Here is a 16828-nt window from a genome sequence, read left to right as displayed (position 1 = left end):
GAAGAAAGGAAGGTGTGAGGACGGATAGTTCTGGGAATCTGGAGTTACATGTAACTACCTCTGTACCAGCTGGACAATACTCTGAGTGTTCATGAAGAAGACTTCCCTCTCAGATTTCCGGTTCAGTGTAGCTGCATGGCTATCTAGGATGTTGGCAATCTAAAGCATAAGAAAGAGAAAAAATGAAGCCCAGACCATTAAAGGGAACCAAAGTATTAACCTGTAGAATAACATCACCACCAGGAATCTTCTTCATTATAACATAATTTCTCTCTTTTATATGGGAGTAGCTGGAAGTTACTAGGCATAGTTTAAGGGCTTGTATTAAATAAGCAAGCAACTTTTATTTCTTTCCACCCCTTCCCAGATGAACTAATGAGTGTATCACAAAAACTACCACAGTCCATGACAAGTAAGATAAGCCAAGGGTCCAAACTTTACTTCCCACTTGCCTGGCTTTAATCCCTACATGTAAATTTCCTTTATAGCCAAAGGAAAAGCATGCTGCTGAGGTGGTAAAGAAGTCTTTGGTAATAAAACTGTGAATACTCCTCTACTTCAGATTACAAAAATACCTCTGATTAAGGTAGAGTCTCAGGAACAAACCTGTATGGAGTATGTGGCCAATATCCTTTTCTCATAACCACAGATACTTTATATTTCACATACAGTACTTTTACTGGACTTGTATTCTGAGGCAGTTTTTTTGAAGTCAACAATGCTTAACACTATAACAACACAACATCCAGACAGTAAAGAGGAGCCAAACAGGAAAGAATCCTACAACATGAACTCCAGAACTGGTAGCCATTAGAAAATGATAGTGTCACTCTATAAATACCTGCTGGCTGGGAAACTGACAGAGGACTGATGTGATGTTGCTAGCATACTGAGCCATTTCCTTCTTAATAGACTTCTCCACATTGGGGGGTATGCGGCCAGAGACGCTGGTCATGATATCCTGCAATTCTAGGAGAGGTAAGGAGGGATCTCTGAGGGTCTTCATCAACCGCTCTACCCAGTCTTTTACCTAAGAAGAAGGAAATAATAAAATAGGATCCAGACAAAAATAAGACAATCCCCAAAATAAAATGATATACCTGAATTCACTATCATATATCAACTTACTTTGAAATTGCAATAAAAAAATCTAACATAGCCCTTGTACGCTGGTTTAGTTCCCAATTAAATGTGAAGTCAACAACATAGGTAAGAAGCAAGAATTTAAAGATTTCAAATCTCACAACTAAAAAGGGAAAAGAGGTCCGTCTAAAAAAAAATCCTTATGCGACTTAAACTATCTTGGAGAACAGTACCTTACCTTATTTGTATATCCCTTCCCCAAGAGAAGAAATTCATACCCTGCTGCTAAAGAAAGGATCTGGAAGGCAGTATCCATTCATCACATTGACCAGATTATCCAGGACATAGTGGAACACTCGATGGAGCTTCTCCCCTTGAAGTGCTGTGCTCTGGATCTGTGGTAGACTACCGGTGTGAAGCTCAGCCTGTCAACCCCAAACACAAGAGAAATCAAGTCATCCACGACTTTCTATGCAGGGTACAAACACACCATTGCAACTTAGAAACATCATTCAAAAATCAAGATATCCGGACTTCCGCCAAGATGGAGGCATAGGTGGAGACGCCGTGCTTCCTCACACAACCAAGTTTTTTTTTGTTTTTTTGTTTTTTAAATATACTTTATTTTTTTTAATATTTTCTTTATTTATTTTTCGAGAGAGGGGAAGGGAAGGAGAAAGAGTGGGAGAGAAACATCAATGTGTGGGTGCCTCTCATGCGTCCCCTGCCGGGAACTGGCCTGCAACCCAGGCATGTGCCCTGACTGGGAATCGAACCGCGATACTCTGGTTCGCAGGCCCGCACTCAATCCACTGAGCTACGCCAGCCAGGGCCACAACCAAGTTTAAAGACAACTAAATAATAGCAACAAAAAACACAGCCAGAACACAGAAAATTGAACTTTTCAGAAGTCTGATAACAACAAATTCTCCAGCCTGACCAGTAAGAGGGGCGAAACCAGCAGCTGGCAGAGCGGGGTAGCACAGGAAAACTCGGTCAGACGGACTCAGGCACGCAGAATCCAGGCGCAGGGTTGGACCTGGTGGGCAACTCAGCAAGCAATCTCGGGGAAACAGCGAGGGAGCAGGGCTGCGGGTTGACTGTGGTCGCACATTTGTGTGTGGATAGACAAGCGAGGGAGTGGGCGATTGGACGAGAGCCAGCAGCCCCAGTGGCAAGAGGCGGCCAGCTGCAGCGGAGGGCACTGCCATTTCCCCGCTCTAACCCCGCCTCCACATACAGCATCATAATCCAGCGACCTAAGTGGCCCTGCCCCGGTGAACAACCTAAGGCTCTGCTCTTCACCAAGCTGCGAGAAACAGCAGAGGGGGCCGCCATTTCCCTGCTCTGACCCTGCCTCCACATACAGCGTCACAACCCAGCAACCTGGTAGTCCAAGGCTCTGCTCCTCATACTTAAGGGGCACAAACAGACCAAAAATGGCTCAAGAAGATCTCAAAGCCCCAGAGCCTATAAATCTAAGCAATGAAGAAATAGCAAAACTCTCAGACGCACAGTTTAAAACACTGGTCATCAGGATCCTTACAGAACTGGTTGATTTTAGCCACAAATTAGAGAAACATACAAAGGTGAAACTAATTGAAATGAATGGAATTGCACAGGAAACCAATAGCAATGAAAAGGAAACTGGGACTCAAATCAATGGAGTGGACCAGAAGAAAGCAAATAATGGCCAAACAGAAAAGAGTCAAGAAGCAAGAATTCAAAAAAAATGAGGAGAGTCTTAGGAACCTCCAGGACATCTTTAAACGCTCCAACATCTGAATTATAGGGGTACCAGAAGGGGGGAAAGGAACAGCCACCAGTGGAAAACTTATTTGAACAAATAATAAAGGAGAATTTCCCCAATCTGGCAAAGGAAATAGACTTCCAGGAAATCCAGGAAGCTCAGAGATTCCCAAAGAAGTTGGACCCAAGAAGAAACACACCAAGGCACATCATCATTACATTAGCCAAGATTAAAATGAAGAAGAGAATCCTAGAAGCAGCAAGAACTAAGGGGACAGTCACCTACAAAGGAGTTCCTATCAGACTGTCAGCGGATTTCTCAAAAGAGACCTTACAGGCAAGAAGGGGCTGGAAAGAGGTATTCGAAGTCATGAAATCCAAAGACCTACAACCAAGATTGCTCTATCCAGCAAAACTTTCATTTAGAATGGAAGGACAGATAAAGCGCTTCTCAGATACGATCAAATTCAAGGAGTTCATCATCACCAAGCCCTTAAAGAAAAAAAAAATCAAGATATCCTTCACCATTTGCAGCTCTAAGGAAAGAAGTCAATGGAGGAAGCCTCATGAAAAAAAAAAGTCATAGAATCTTATTATCATAACAAATCCTGCAAACTATAGTTTCAAAATATGTAAGACACAAGATCCAAGAGGAAAAATCTTAAGAAAAACTACCAAACCAAACACTGAAATGATCTGCCCCTCCAAATTACCCTGTCATGTAGTTAGCTCTTGGAAAGCAGTATTAAAAGTACCTTCCTACTTACCTGCTGGACCTTGCTGGGGTTATCCAATTGCATTTTGGCTATTACACAGCCCGGGTCAAGAGCTGCTCCAGGCCGCTTGACGTAATGAACACAGCCAGACTCTATGGCTGTTAAAGTCATTACCATCTTCATCACCTGTAATGAAAAATAAATAAAATTAGAATTTGACCTCTCTTTACACAGATGAATGATTTAAAGAGGTCAGTTTTTTCCTCAACATCTAAGTTGAACTGTATCTTATTCAATCCAGAAAAATGGAAATCGATCAAAATGCCCAAGAGGTTACCAAGGAAGACAATTAGAAAATCTTTCAGGACCTAGCTTCAGAGATTAATGACAGCTACTGACATTTCCTGTTTTTAATATTTATATTCATTTTGCGATAGTTTGTGTTTGTACTTGTTTTGTTTTTAGAAGTGATGAACAATTTAACCTTTTCATACCCTCAGATCTAAATGCTCTCTTTGACTGTCTATGTAAGATACCCCGGCTAAAAACCTAAGAGTCATTCTTTACTCTTCTTTTCCCCTTATCTAACAATTATGAAGCCCAGCCAAATACATCTGCTAAACCTCTCTCAAAAATCTCCTCTTGCCAGCTGTTTTGTTTAAGCCCTCATCACTTCTGGCCTAGAGTACTTTAAAACCTCCCAACAGATTCCCAACTGCTAGACATTTCCAACAAGGACACTAAAAGCAATTACTACAGAGGCCAAATCTTGTCATGTCACCTTTCTTTTTAAGTATATTTTATTGATTATGCTATTACAGCTGTCCCAACTTTTCCCCCTTTGCTCCCCTCTGCTCAGTACCCACTTCCCTCTACCAATACCCCCCTTAGTTGATGTCCATGGGTCATGCATATAAGTATACTATTCTTAATATCCCATCTATTTTGTACCCACCAATTATGCTTCTTAATCCCTGTACCTTTCCCCCATTCCCCCTTTCCCCTCCCAGCTGATAAACTTCCAAATGATCTCTATTTCTGATTCTATTCCTATTCTAGTTGTTTGCTTAGTTGGTTTTTGTGCTTTAGATTCACTTGATAGTTGCGAGTTTGTTGTTATTTTACTGTTCATAGTTTTGATCTTCTTTTTCTTAAGTCCCTTAACATTTTATATAATAAGGGCTTGGTGATGGTAAACTCCTTTAGCTTCACCTTGTCTGGAAAGCACTTCATCTACCCTTCCATTCTAAATGAAAGCTTTGCTGGATAAAGTTATCTTGGTTGTAGGTCCTTGCTTTTCATCACTTTGAATACTTGTTGCTAGTCCCTTCTTACCTGCAAGGTCTGTTTTGAGAAATCAGCTGCCAGTCTTATGGGAACTCCTTGGCAGGTAATTCTCCACTTTTCTCTTGCTGCTTTTAAGAGTCTCTCCTTCTCTTTAACCTTTGGTGTTTTAATTATGATGTGTCTTTGGTGTGGTTGTCTTTGGGTACAACTTGTTTGGGACTCTGTGCTTCCTGGACTTGTATGTCTACTTCCTTTGCCAAATTAGGAAAGTTTTCTTTCATTTTTTTTTCCAAATAAGTTCTCAATTTCTTGCTCTCCATCTTCTCCTTCTGGCATCCTATGATTTGGATGTTGGCACTTTTGGAGATGTACCAGAGTCTTCTTATTCTCTCCTTGATTTTTTTGAATTCTTATTTCTTCATTCTGTTCTGGTTGATTGTTTATTTCTTCCTAATGTTCCAAATCATCCATTTGAACCCTGGCTTCCTTCCCTTCACTGTTGGTTCCCTGTGGATTTTCTTTATTTCACTTAGTGTAGTCTTCATTTCTTCCCTTATGCTTTTGAGTGAGTTCTCTGAGCGTCCTTATCACCATTGTTTTGAACTCTGCATCTCATAGGTTGGCTATCTCTGTTTCACTTAGTTCTTTTTCTGGAGTTTTACTCTGTTCCTTCATTTGGGCCATATTTGTCTCCTTGATTTAGCAGCCTCCCTGTGTTTGTTTCTGTGTATTAGGTAGAGTTGCTTTGACTCCCTGTCTCATCGCACCTGTTAAGTTATATGGGGCAGAGCCTTAGATATGTGCCAGGGCAGGGCAACACACTTCACTGCTTTGTACATGTGGAAGAGGTTGGAGAAGGGACAATGCCACTGCCTGGCTGCTGGAGGTTTGCTCGGCACTTTGCCATTTCCAGTCTCTTCAACCCCTTCCTATATGTTACTACCCTCCTTCAGCTGCTGCCCCCATGGTGATTTCCAGAGTGGGTAGGTTTGCACATGTTCTAGGAATTGTGGGTCCTTTAAATGGGCTCTCCCAAGAGACCAACAGTTTATTCTGCTACGCTAACCCCCACTGGTTTTTATAGCCAGAAGTCATGAGGCTTTATTTTCACAGTCCTGTAACCCTGGGCTGTACATGCAGTCTTGCCTGGGGCTGGGATCACTCACTCCCAAGGTGTCTCTCCCAATTTTCATCCACCACATATGAATGTGGAAACACCTGTTCAGCAGGCTGCCACCACCTCGCCACTACCACACTGTGTCTTCTGCGCCCCAGGTCCCTGTCTCCACCCCTCCTACCAATCTGGATGAATATGGCTTCTTTAAATCCTTGGTTGACGGACTTCCATATGGTTCAATTTTCTGGCAGTTCTGGGTGTTTTTTGTTTTGAAGTTAGTTGTGATCCTTCTTAGGGCTGTGCAAGGAGGTGAAGCATGTCTACCTTTGCCTCCATCTTGACTGGAAGTCTCATATCACTTTTCCCTGTAAAATCCTTCCAAGGTAGTCTAAGCTTTCTTAGTATGTTTTATAAGGTCCTTCACGATCTCAAACTCCATTTATTTAGCATCTATGCTTGCCATTTCCCATTAAAATTGATTCCATTCTCAAACAATACCAATATGTACTTGCAGTTCCCTAAATATGCCATACTATCTTGCTTCTGTGCCTTTATTACATGGCTGTTCACTCGCCTTTAAACATTCTTCCCTGTTCTTCTTCACCTAGTCAATTAATTATACTATTTATCTCTCAAAACTAAGATCAAAGACCCCTCTCACAGGAAGTCTTCCCTTATTAACCACCCACATCCATCCAGCCCCACACTGATTTGGGTTAGGTGGTCCTCTGCACTCTGTGTCGGCTCTATAAGAATTCATAATTCATTACTTGTCTGTTTTGTGTTCCCCTTCCACCTTTTATATATTTTCATGTAGAATCAACACTTAACATAATACCTAACACATAATAAGCACTGATCCCTAGTATCTATTTTTGTAGCTAGAGATTCCTTATCGATCAAAGAAAAATCGTGAGCTTTGTATTTGATGTTGAAATCTTAAGGTTCCTAACCCTCATGAAATTAACTGATACTCTTTCCTGTCTATTTTCTATTTACTTGCAGTTACTTCAGTCCTAGCCCATCCCAGACAATCCCATTCCTACCTTCCCTCCCATGACCCAAAGCCCAATCACCCCCCTGACCTCAATCTCAGCATAGCACTGGCCAGCAAACACATGGCCTCCGTCCTCCACAATGTACTGGATTAATTTTCCAGCAGAAGGTGACCGCATCACTGAAGGGTCATTCTCCTTCTCAAACACACAGGTTTTATTGCCAATCGTGATGCGATATCTAGGAGATAAGTGAAAGTAGGTAAGCCAATAAAGCACTCAGGTTGTAACAGAAAGGTAGAATAGTGCCAATCTTAAAAAATAAATAAATAAAGAAAGAAAGAGAGAGAGAGAGAAAGAAAGAGAGAGAGAGAGAGAGAAAGAAAGAAAGAAGGAAAGAAAGAAAGTTAGTTAGTTAAAAACTTAATTCCGTACCAATACATGCACACAGGATATTCATGCCATCTTCACTTACAATGCCAAATAACAAAATCTGCTTCAATAAGGGTCAGGGTAAATCAATTATGATATACCCGTATAATGGAATACTATACAACCATTACAAAAGTCAGGTACCTCTATTAAAAAAACACACACAAAGATGATGATGATGTAATAGCTAACATTTCTTGAACTCTTACTATACCCTAAGTTCTAAGCATTTTACATATGTTAATTCATTTAACTGTCACTAAAACCTTGATTGTTAAGGAAAAAATAAGATGCAAAACAGTAGCTAAACACAATTTTTATTTGTGAATGCCTCTACAAGAAAAACACAGCATGTACATCTACGTAACTTGTAGATGCATACAAAATTTCAATACATAAGAAACTGTTAACAGTGGGTACTTATAAAGAAGAGAACTTATTTTTCATATCACCCACATTGGAGTGGCAGAGACACAATGTTTTTCATTGTAAACACTTTTTGTACTCGAGATTTTTGTTAAGTGCATGTATTATTTTTGTAATTAAAAGAGAATACCAAAAAGACCTTGAAAAATCCCAAGAGCTAGTGACTACTGAGAGCAAAAGGTGATACAATGACCAACAACTAGCCCTCACACAGCCACTCACCTATCCACTTCTTCCTTCATGTATGTGGTATAACTGCTGCCATCGTAGGACAAGAGCAGTCCTCCATCACTCAGCCGATGCACATCTACCTCCACACAGGAGCCATTCATGATCACCACGTAGGAGTTAGGGGACTGTCGAGTCACCTAGGGAATGAAAACCACCAGGGACAAGTTAGTATCCCTTCAAGGTGGAGTCCCAGAAAAAAATTCAGTATCTCAAAAATATAGGAAAAAAAGATCTCTCAGAGGGAAAGGAAATTCATGGCATTGGTGCCCTTGGCATTGGTATCTGTGGGCAGGGCCCAGCCCTGCTTCAAGCAAACAGGTGACTTTACATGCTTTCCCAGTTTGGTTGTTCTCTGTCTCCTTAATCTCTTCGTTCCATATGTAACGTTGAGGAACAACTAAAATATTTTCAGAAAACCATCAAATATTGCTTCTGGCTTTTGACACAAATAATGACTATAATTTCACTAATACAGTCCTGCAGTGAACCAAACTTTTCCCCCTATCTCTTGATCTACAGGAAACAAGCTAACAAAGAGAGACGAAAAATAAGGTATAGGCTTCAGTGGAGTTCAGCATACCTTAAGTACATACTTGACTCCCTCATAGATAAGTTCAACATCTACAGTGTTCAGAAGTGTATGAGCAGGAAGGACTTGACCCCTGAAAGAACAACAATGTGAGATACATTACTTCTAAAAAGTTCTAGAAGTTTATAAGGGAATCTCAAAGTTTATTGGTTATAGCAATTCCTGGAATATCAATACTAGAAACCACCTAAATGACTATCAGTCTGGGACTGATACATAAATTATGAAAAAAGCCATATAATGAAGTATTATGCAGCTATTAAAAAGAAAACAAAGTTTTGTACTAATATAAAAATATTCTCAAAATAATAATAAAAGCAAGTACAATTGTACAGGACAGTTTCAGAGTTGACTACCATTTGGGTTTTAAAGAGTAGGAGTGGGAAGAAATAACTATTACATGTATATAATTATATAAATGTACAATGTCTGGAAGATCACAGAAGGAACTGGTATGTAGACCTTCTATAGGGAATGAAACTGGATGGACTGGGAATAAAGGTAAGGAGACTTTTCGTTGTATGCCTTTTGTGCTTTTTGAGTTTGAACCATGTGAATATATTACCTGTACTTAAAAATAAAGAGTAAAACTTAAAAAAAGAAAAACGTCCCAGCACAACCAGCCCTAATCTACTCCTGTCAACTGGGATATTATTTGAGGTCTTAAAGAAAAAGCAGCAGAACATGGCTGGGTGGAGAGGGAGAGACACTGTCAAGGAGGAAACATCAAAAAAGAATCTGATGATAATAATAAAGAGAGGGAGTAATAGAGCAAGTGGGGCAGACTGTGAATAAATGGTGAATCTAGGCAAAGAATACACTGAAGTTGTTTAGACACTTCTATAAGTCTGAAATTATTTCAAAATACAAGTGTTCAAAATGACACTGAAGAGGAAGGGGAGTGTGTAGAGAAGATTACGGATGACACATCTGTACACTAGTAGAAACCATTTAACGAGATAAAGACTGCATGCTGCAAAACACAAATTTGTAAGACTGGACTGGTAAAAAGGGGCCAAAGTATATAAGGAGTTAAAAGTCACACCTAGGGGTTTAGTTTTGATATAAAAGGGTAATATGAGCTTCTAGAGGGTTTAGTGCATTAGAGTAACCAAGTGAAAGACATTTATCATAAGACTTGTATAACTGTGAAATCTCAGCTCAATTTTCTTTTTTGAATCCTCACCTGAGGACATGCTCACTGATTTTATAGAGGAAGGGCAGAAATTTCAGTGTGTGAGAGAAACATCAATTAGTTGTCTCTCATATGTGCCCCAACCAAGGACCAAACTTGCAACCTAGGCATGTGCCCTGACCAGGAATCGAACCCACTACCTTTTGCTTTACAGGACAACACCGACCAACTGAACCATACTGGCAAAGGCTCCCAGTTCAATTTTTAAATTTTTTCTTTTTTTCCTTTCAGATACCTCAAAAAGGAGCACGAGGAAACAAAGTGCCTGTGATTAAAGTTCTTTAAAATGATTAGCTCTGCCCTGGCTGGTGTAGCTCAGGGGATTGAACACTGGCCTGAGAACTGAAAAGTCACTGGCTCGATTCCCAGTCAGGGCACATGAGCCAGGTTCCAAGTTGGGGGTGCATGAGAGGCAACCACACACTGATGTTTCTCTCCCTCTTTCTCCCACCCACCTTCTCTCTCTAAAAATAAATACATAAAATCCTAAATATATATATATAAATGATTAGCCCTTGGACCATTCTTTCGGGGACTCAAAGGCAGAGCTTGGTTTAGCCCCATACAATCTGATCCTCCACTTGAAAGATGCATGCGATTACCCTGAATATGAGCCTCAATTATTAATTCTTAAAAGGTGTTGCAGGTAAATATAAAATATTCAGGGTTCAATGCTAAAGAGAAACACCAGATTTCCTTCAGGGATTAGAAAAATGTGATGCCTGTACTGGACAGAATGTTGACTTCAGCAGGATTCTAACTGCAGTATAAGCTAATTTCTAGAATCTACAGTAAAGTCCTAAATAATTTGCCATAAACTCCTCCATCCCTTTTCTCCCATACCCATGGGCCAGTGAATAACAGGCAGCAGTAACAAGCTGCCAGAAGCAAGGAAAATAATAAATGGGTCTTTGAACTTCACTTCAGTCCTGTACTCAGGCCCACTGGTTAACTTGCACGACCTATGAGAAGCAAAGCCTACCTTTCTAAGGAGTGAAGGAAGTTAGAGATGCTGTTCCGCAGGCTCACATCAGCCACATGGAGAGCCCCACAGACAACTCCCAACATAGTGTCAGGTCGCTCTGCCTGAAAGGAAGAACACAGGGCAGATTAAAAGCACGGTCCCTTGGCACCATGGCCTCTCAATTTAAATCAGGCTCAAATTTGCTGTGAAGATACAGCTAGCATGGAGGATCTCCATCTTTATTGCCAAAGTGATTTTTGAGACAAAAACACATTTACTTTAGAATCTGAACAGAGGCCTCATTTGAAGAGAGATGAAAAACAACTCTCCCTAAGGTTTCCACTGAACCAATCAAAGAGCAGCTCAAAAACAAACCTTTGCCTGAAATAAACTCAAAAAGGTATAGATATTTGGCTACTGATAACTTCAAAGAAAAATAGCATATAAACAAAATTTGGACTTCTAGATAATTTAATTAAATCTAGTGATTTTTCACAAAATCTTGAGTAATTTAGAATAGCCCAGCAACTCAGGAACAAGGGGTAACTCTGCTGATTTATATGAGGCCCTGCTCATCAGCATCTGTTAGACAGATGTAAGAGCTGGGAACACTAAGCCAGATTTAACACCAAATGAGGAAGAGAAAGGATCTCAATCCCTCTGCGCCTCTCTGCAAACTACTATTACATATAAAATGACTGTGTAACAGGGGCACAAGAACTCTTACAGTGCTACATTACACTGACTCCTGGATTTTTTTCCAAGTACATCAAGAACCATTTATATCAGAATCAGATAAATTTTATCTAGTGACATAGACTGATCACACTACAAGCCTATAAAAACCCTACCCCAGGAGCTGTGCAAATGGAGCGATACACACCTGTACTTTTTCTGCTATCAGTCTGTCAAGCCAGCCGGTGTCAATTCTATTCAATTGAAAGCTTTCAGTCTCCAATAATTTGATCAGGTATTCAACCGTAGTTCGAAAGTCACCCCGAATAGACAGCTCCTTCAAAGCCACCACCATATTTCTGGGAGAAGAACAAAAGTGGATCTGTTTCAGCAACAAAAGTTGTTTTTCAATCATTTTAAAGAATTGTTTCATTCCTTTGGAGTCTTAGGAGGGAGGGGAGAGGGACAGACAGTTCTAAGAACAAATAAGGGTGCAAGTATAAGTTGCTCATTCACATGCATTCCAGATGGGATAATTTACAGTAAGTCAGTATGCTTATGAATTCTGACTGATATTACCATGAGTGCATCAGCAAATCACATGCATTTCATTACATGGAGTACAGGACAAATTATGTGCAGCCCTCAGCTTTCACTTACTAGGTATCCATCATTCCATCCATTTGTTGATGGCTAACTAGAATTAGAGCATAATTCTCCTCTCCTTACACGTTATTTATTTTATTAAGATATAATTTACATATAACGAAATATACTTAGGTATACTGTCCAATGAATTTTCACACATGTTTATATGTTAATTTAAAAGTTTCCATACAATGAGGCAACTGGCCGGTTAGTCAGGTATCAGCCTGACACTTCATGAGAGAATGTTTCTTTTAGCTGCATTTTAGATGCCTGGGAAATGACTGCTCATTCCTTTTATTACTCCTCAATTAAGTGTCAAATAATTCAATCTTAACAGAATTTCAAATACTATGGGTTTATTTTTTGTGGGTTTTTTGGGGGGATATATTTCTGTCTAGTGTCTATCCTTCACAGAATAGGTCCTTACTTCAACAAATACTTATTATGCATCTCACAGAGTAAAGACACATACTAGGCTCGTAAGGGAGAGAGAATGTAGACACAAATGCCAGTAGAGAGAAATAAGCAAAGTGCTAGGGAGGCTCTAAGAAGGGGGAAAATCCACCTCTCTGATTTCATGAAGAATGTGGACTCTGATGTAGGATAAAAGTTAACTGGGAATATGACTGTGATAGAAATAGGATACTAGGTGGCCCAGGCATTCTCTCAACCTAGAACATTCTTCACTTTCCCACCTCTACCTTCCTCTCTATGCCCTCTCTTGGCCTGGCTTATTTTCATATACTTTTTAGAAATCCGTTTAGATGCCACTTCTTCCTGGGAAATCTTCCCGGACCCTCTCTGGACTGAATTAGCTGACTTGGCTATATGTTCCTGCAACATCCTTATATAATCCCACTATCATAGATAGCAACTTTATATTGTGCTTAATTGTTCACTTGCCTCTCTTCCTCTGGATTCTTAAGTTCCATGAAGGCAGAGACCCTATTTTTGTCCTTCTTTTATTGTCATAAACAGTAGATATTCAGCAAATATTTTTTAATTAGAGTGAATGAATAAATGGATGGAATATCAAGAACAAAGCGAAAGAAGGAAGAAAATATGGGTTGTGTTCAGGGAAGTATTAAAGCAGAGGGTATGAGGACAGAACTAGAGGCAAATCCATTCATTTGACAAATGTTTACTGAACACTTACTGTGTTCAGGGAATACAGCAGCAACAAAGCGAACATGGTCCTGTTCTCATGGTTGGGGCTATTCTAGAGAACAAGAATATGAGGAATGCTATGAATAAGGAAAAAACATATAAGTAAGAATACAAATATGAGTATGAAGAATGTCATAAAGGAAAGAAGAAACTCTGAGCTGAGGAATGAACTTTCGACATGAAGTCAAGAAGAAAGCTTACTGTAAAGATCGTATTTTTAATATTCCAAATGTTAACCTAGTTAGCTTCACACCTAGTTAGAAAAAAATGTTCAGAGCAGGTCAGGAAGTAAAGAGCAAGGGTTCTGGACTAGGTCATAGGACATGTCCTGCAGAAAATACTCAGTGGTCGGGCTAAGCAGAACTGTAAACCCCAATCAACAGAGACTACTTGGAGAACGTAAATGACTGAGGCAGACTGGATGGGGTCTGTGTGCACTAGAGATCATGTTTCTTTCAAACGAAGCAGCCACAGAAAGCTTTATTAACTCTGCCAAGTGCAATACAAAACCAATGTTATTATCATCCCATTTTTAAAGAGAAGTCAGAAATCCATATATTTATTTTAATCTCCCAATTTCTAAATAGTGGGAATTTTTAAAACACAACACTTTGTAAGCCAATCAAACACATCTGTGACTGTGACTAGTTGGAAGGCCAGCAATTTGTAAATTCTAGCATAAATTTTCTCCACTGTGATTTAAAAACTTTAGCATAAACTTTCTTCACTTTATACCAGACAGTTTTTCTGGTAGCATTGCTTTAAACTGGAAAAGCTACTTACAGAGACTTCCCTACTTCCAAAAACACTACTAAGACCCAACACTATTAATAAATACTTATTGATTACTACTCTATGTGTACAGTCCAGAAGTCAAAGGAATGGTATTAAATACTTGATATAAGGAAACAGACAATTAAAAAATTGAATTAGTTTAATTTTGGATATATATTCTAAAATATCTAAATGATCAAAATTACCTCCAAGAGCCATACTTTTTAGGCTAGCAAAATTGCTATTTAGTATTTAATATTTATGTTTAATATAATATTAACACTTATGATATACCAGTTATACTCGGATAAGTTATGTGCATATTTTATAGTACATACTGAGGTCTCTCATATAAGCAATGTGGACAGTTTCTTTACGTGCTTTTTATGTGACAAGCAGTTTAATTTTATTACTTTGAATGACTATAGGACATTTACAGCTGTACTTTTATTTTCATGACTAATAACAGGTCTTCTCTATGATTTATAGGATGTCAAACTTTTGGTCAAGAATGTACCTCCCTCCAGTAACACAAGAAAATGGTAACTGTAAAGCAATCAATTGTATAAGTTTACAATTTTTTTATTGTAAAAATATTTTATGGGAAGTTCCAAAGATGGTGGCTGAGTACATGGAAGCTGATTCAACTTGCTCCTGACTCTGACCTGGATTTGTGGCTGATCTTCCAACAACCAACTTGAGAATCAATAGAATCTTAGCATATATGAAGTTCTAAAACCAAGGAGTACAGAAGATACTTTGTACCACCCTGTAAGAGAGTTTTATAAACAGAAGGGGACCCCTGTCCGTGGCCTTAGTTCCATGCAGGGATCACCAACCCTAATCAGGGGTAACCTGGGGGATCTACTGAGTCTGTGAGACCCAGGCTACGCACACAGTGAACAGTGCTCCCACAGCTGAGGTGCCAACCTGGAGAGCTCCAGATAGGGGCTCAGACTACTAAAGTAACCAGGCTGTCACACCTGGGTTTGTCAGAGGCACCTGGAGGCTATAGCCACCCCCAACTTCAAGACATCTCGCTCCTTGGGGAAGTTGTATGTGCAGAGATTCAGACACTGACTCAGCATTGTGGTGTGGATACAGCACAGAGACTTTTTAACAGGCACTGAAAGGTGGCCAGGCAAGGACCTGGGCAGAGCTGCCCTGCCAGCAGGGACCAGATTGAAAATGCAGCAGTGGAGCTCCCTCCCCTTTTCAATGTAGGGCCGTAAGGATTCTTGCAGCAATACAGAGAGAAGGAGAGGCTGCTGGCTCTCTGGTGGCAGGTTGTGGTGAGGTTCCACCACACCTGTGAAAATCAGAGATTGCAATTCAGCATAAAGTGCTTCTGTTTTAGGCGTCAGGCTGAGGAGATCACAATACAAATTCAGACTAAGAGAGGAACCTAGAAAAATGGGAACACTGTGTTTTTTTGACCCATTCTGAACTTTTGTCAGCTATGTCAAATCACGCTGGATCTCCAGGTCCTTTCCCACTGAATCCAACTGGGCCAGGTGATCAGAAATTTGCACAATCAAGGGTTTGTTGGACCCTGCACAGCTCAGCTTGCAAGCAAGCCAGGGACTGCGTAGAACAGTTTTGGACAGTGCCTCCTACAAAAGCTCTAGGCTGGGAGTTAGGCAAGAGTTGAGAACATGGGATTCTTTGCAGCCAGGCAAACACCCTAGCAGAACACAACCCTCTCGGAAGGGAAAGATGTGCCCATCCACCTCCTACAGGGTTGCAGACACCACCTCCAACTGGGAAAATCTGCAGAACAGTCCTGCCAGGTCCAAGGTTCCCATGCTGGTACATTTCCACAGAAGGAAGAAAGAGAAAATCCAAAGGGGGCCGTTCTGAACTTTTTTCAGCTGCACCAAGTTATGCTGGATCTTCATGTCCTATCCCACTGAAACCAGCTGGGCAGAGTTTAGAAATTTGCGCAACAAGGTGTTTTCTAGTCCCTGCCAAGCTGAGTTCGTAAGCAAACCAGAGGCTGCCTGGAACAGAGTTCTGGACTGTCTCCCCTGCAAAGGCTGTGGGACAGAAATTAGGCAAGAGTTAAGCCTCTGGGATACTTGGAAGCCAGGCAAACCACCCCACACAACACAGTCCTCTGGGAAGGGAAAGGTGTACCCATTGCCCTCCTGCAGGGTTGCAGGCAACACCTCCAATGGGGAGAATCTGCAGAACAGTCCTGTCAGGTACAAGATTCCCCCACTGGGTGCATTTCCGCAGGGGTAGAGAAAGAGAAACTTCAAACAGCAGAGACTCTCAAAATATGAGAATTTTAGAAGATATCACCTGGGAGCAGGATAGAGAGCTTTGCCTCCTACTGAGTCTTAGATTGAGAAAGTTTAGTCCCCGCCTACAGTTTAGTCTTGCTCCAACCCCAACTTGGGAGGTTCTTTTGATCTAGCTCCTGAAGTCCAGAGCTGCTGAGCCCAGTCCCACAAAAGGGGAAGTTTAATGTACCCATCCTGAACCAAGAGTGAGCCCCCTGAGGAATCAAGAGCCCAAACTGGCAAGGGGTTGGCTCTGCTTAGGGACTACTCTCCCCTCACTGAGTGCCCTACAGACTGCTATTCCTATTTCAACAGACCTGGTCTCAGGTTACAGACCCTCATCAAAAGGCTCTGGAGAAAACCCAGGCAACCATAGGCAAGGGCAGAGAGGCTGAAAGAGGGAGGCTGACCCCAGGAGCTTTGGCTCTTACACAGAGCTGCCATCAGCTCCAAGTAGGAAAGGGCTGACTCTTTTACACAGATTGGCCCCAAACA

The 16828-nt window shown here is 40.7% G+C and overlaps 1 protein-coding gene across 8 annotated transcripts in view; it reads right to left on the bottom strand.

Moving 5' to 3' along the window:
• ACACA (acetyl-CoA carboxylase alpha) overlaps nt 1-16828 on the bottom strand; it is a 278851-nt gene that overhangs the window by 160691 nt on the left and 101332 nt on the right. For all 8 annotated transcript variants that reach the window (XM_053654887.1, XM_053654891.1, XM_053654894.1 and 5 more), the window contains 9 exons: nt 11668-11818; nt 10803-10906; nt 8617-8698; nt 8028-8173; nt 7038-7188; nt 3600-3734; nt 1362-1508; nt 842-1030; nt 59-159 (listed from right to left, as the gene is read on the bottom strand). In XM_053654887.1, the coding sequence (XP_053510862.1) occupies nt 59-159; nt 842-1030; nt 1362-1508; nt 3600-3734; nt 7038-7188; nt 8028-8173; nt 8617-8698; nt 10803-10906; nt 11668-11818 (1206 nt within the window). The remainder of the gene's footprint in view (nt 1-58; nt 160-841; nt 1031-1361; nt 1509-3599; nt 3735-7037; nt 7189-8027; nt 8174-8616; nt 8699-10802; nt 10907-11667; nt 11819-16828) is intronic.

Source organism: Artibeus jamaicensis, unplaced genomic scaffold, assembly GCF_021234435.1.
Source record: "Artibeus jamaicensis isolate MK-2021 breed Jamaican fruit bat unplaced genomic scaffold, CSHL_Jam_final contig_1998, whole genome shotgun sequence".
Lineage (NCBI taxonomy): Eukaryota > Metazoa > Chordata > Mammalia > Chiroptera > Phyllostomidae > Artibeus > Artibeus jamaicensis.
Note: the sequence above shows the minus strand (reverse complement) of the source record. Positions and strands in the feature narration are given on the sequence as shown.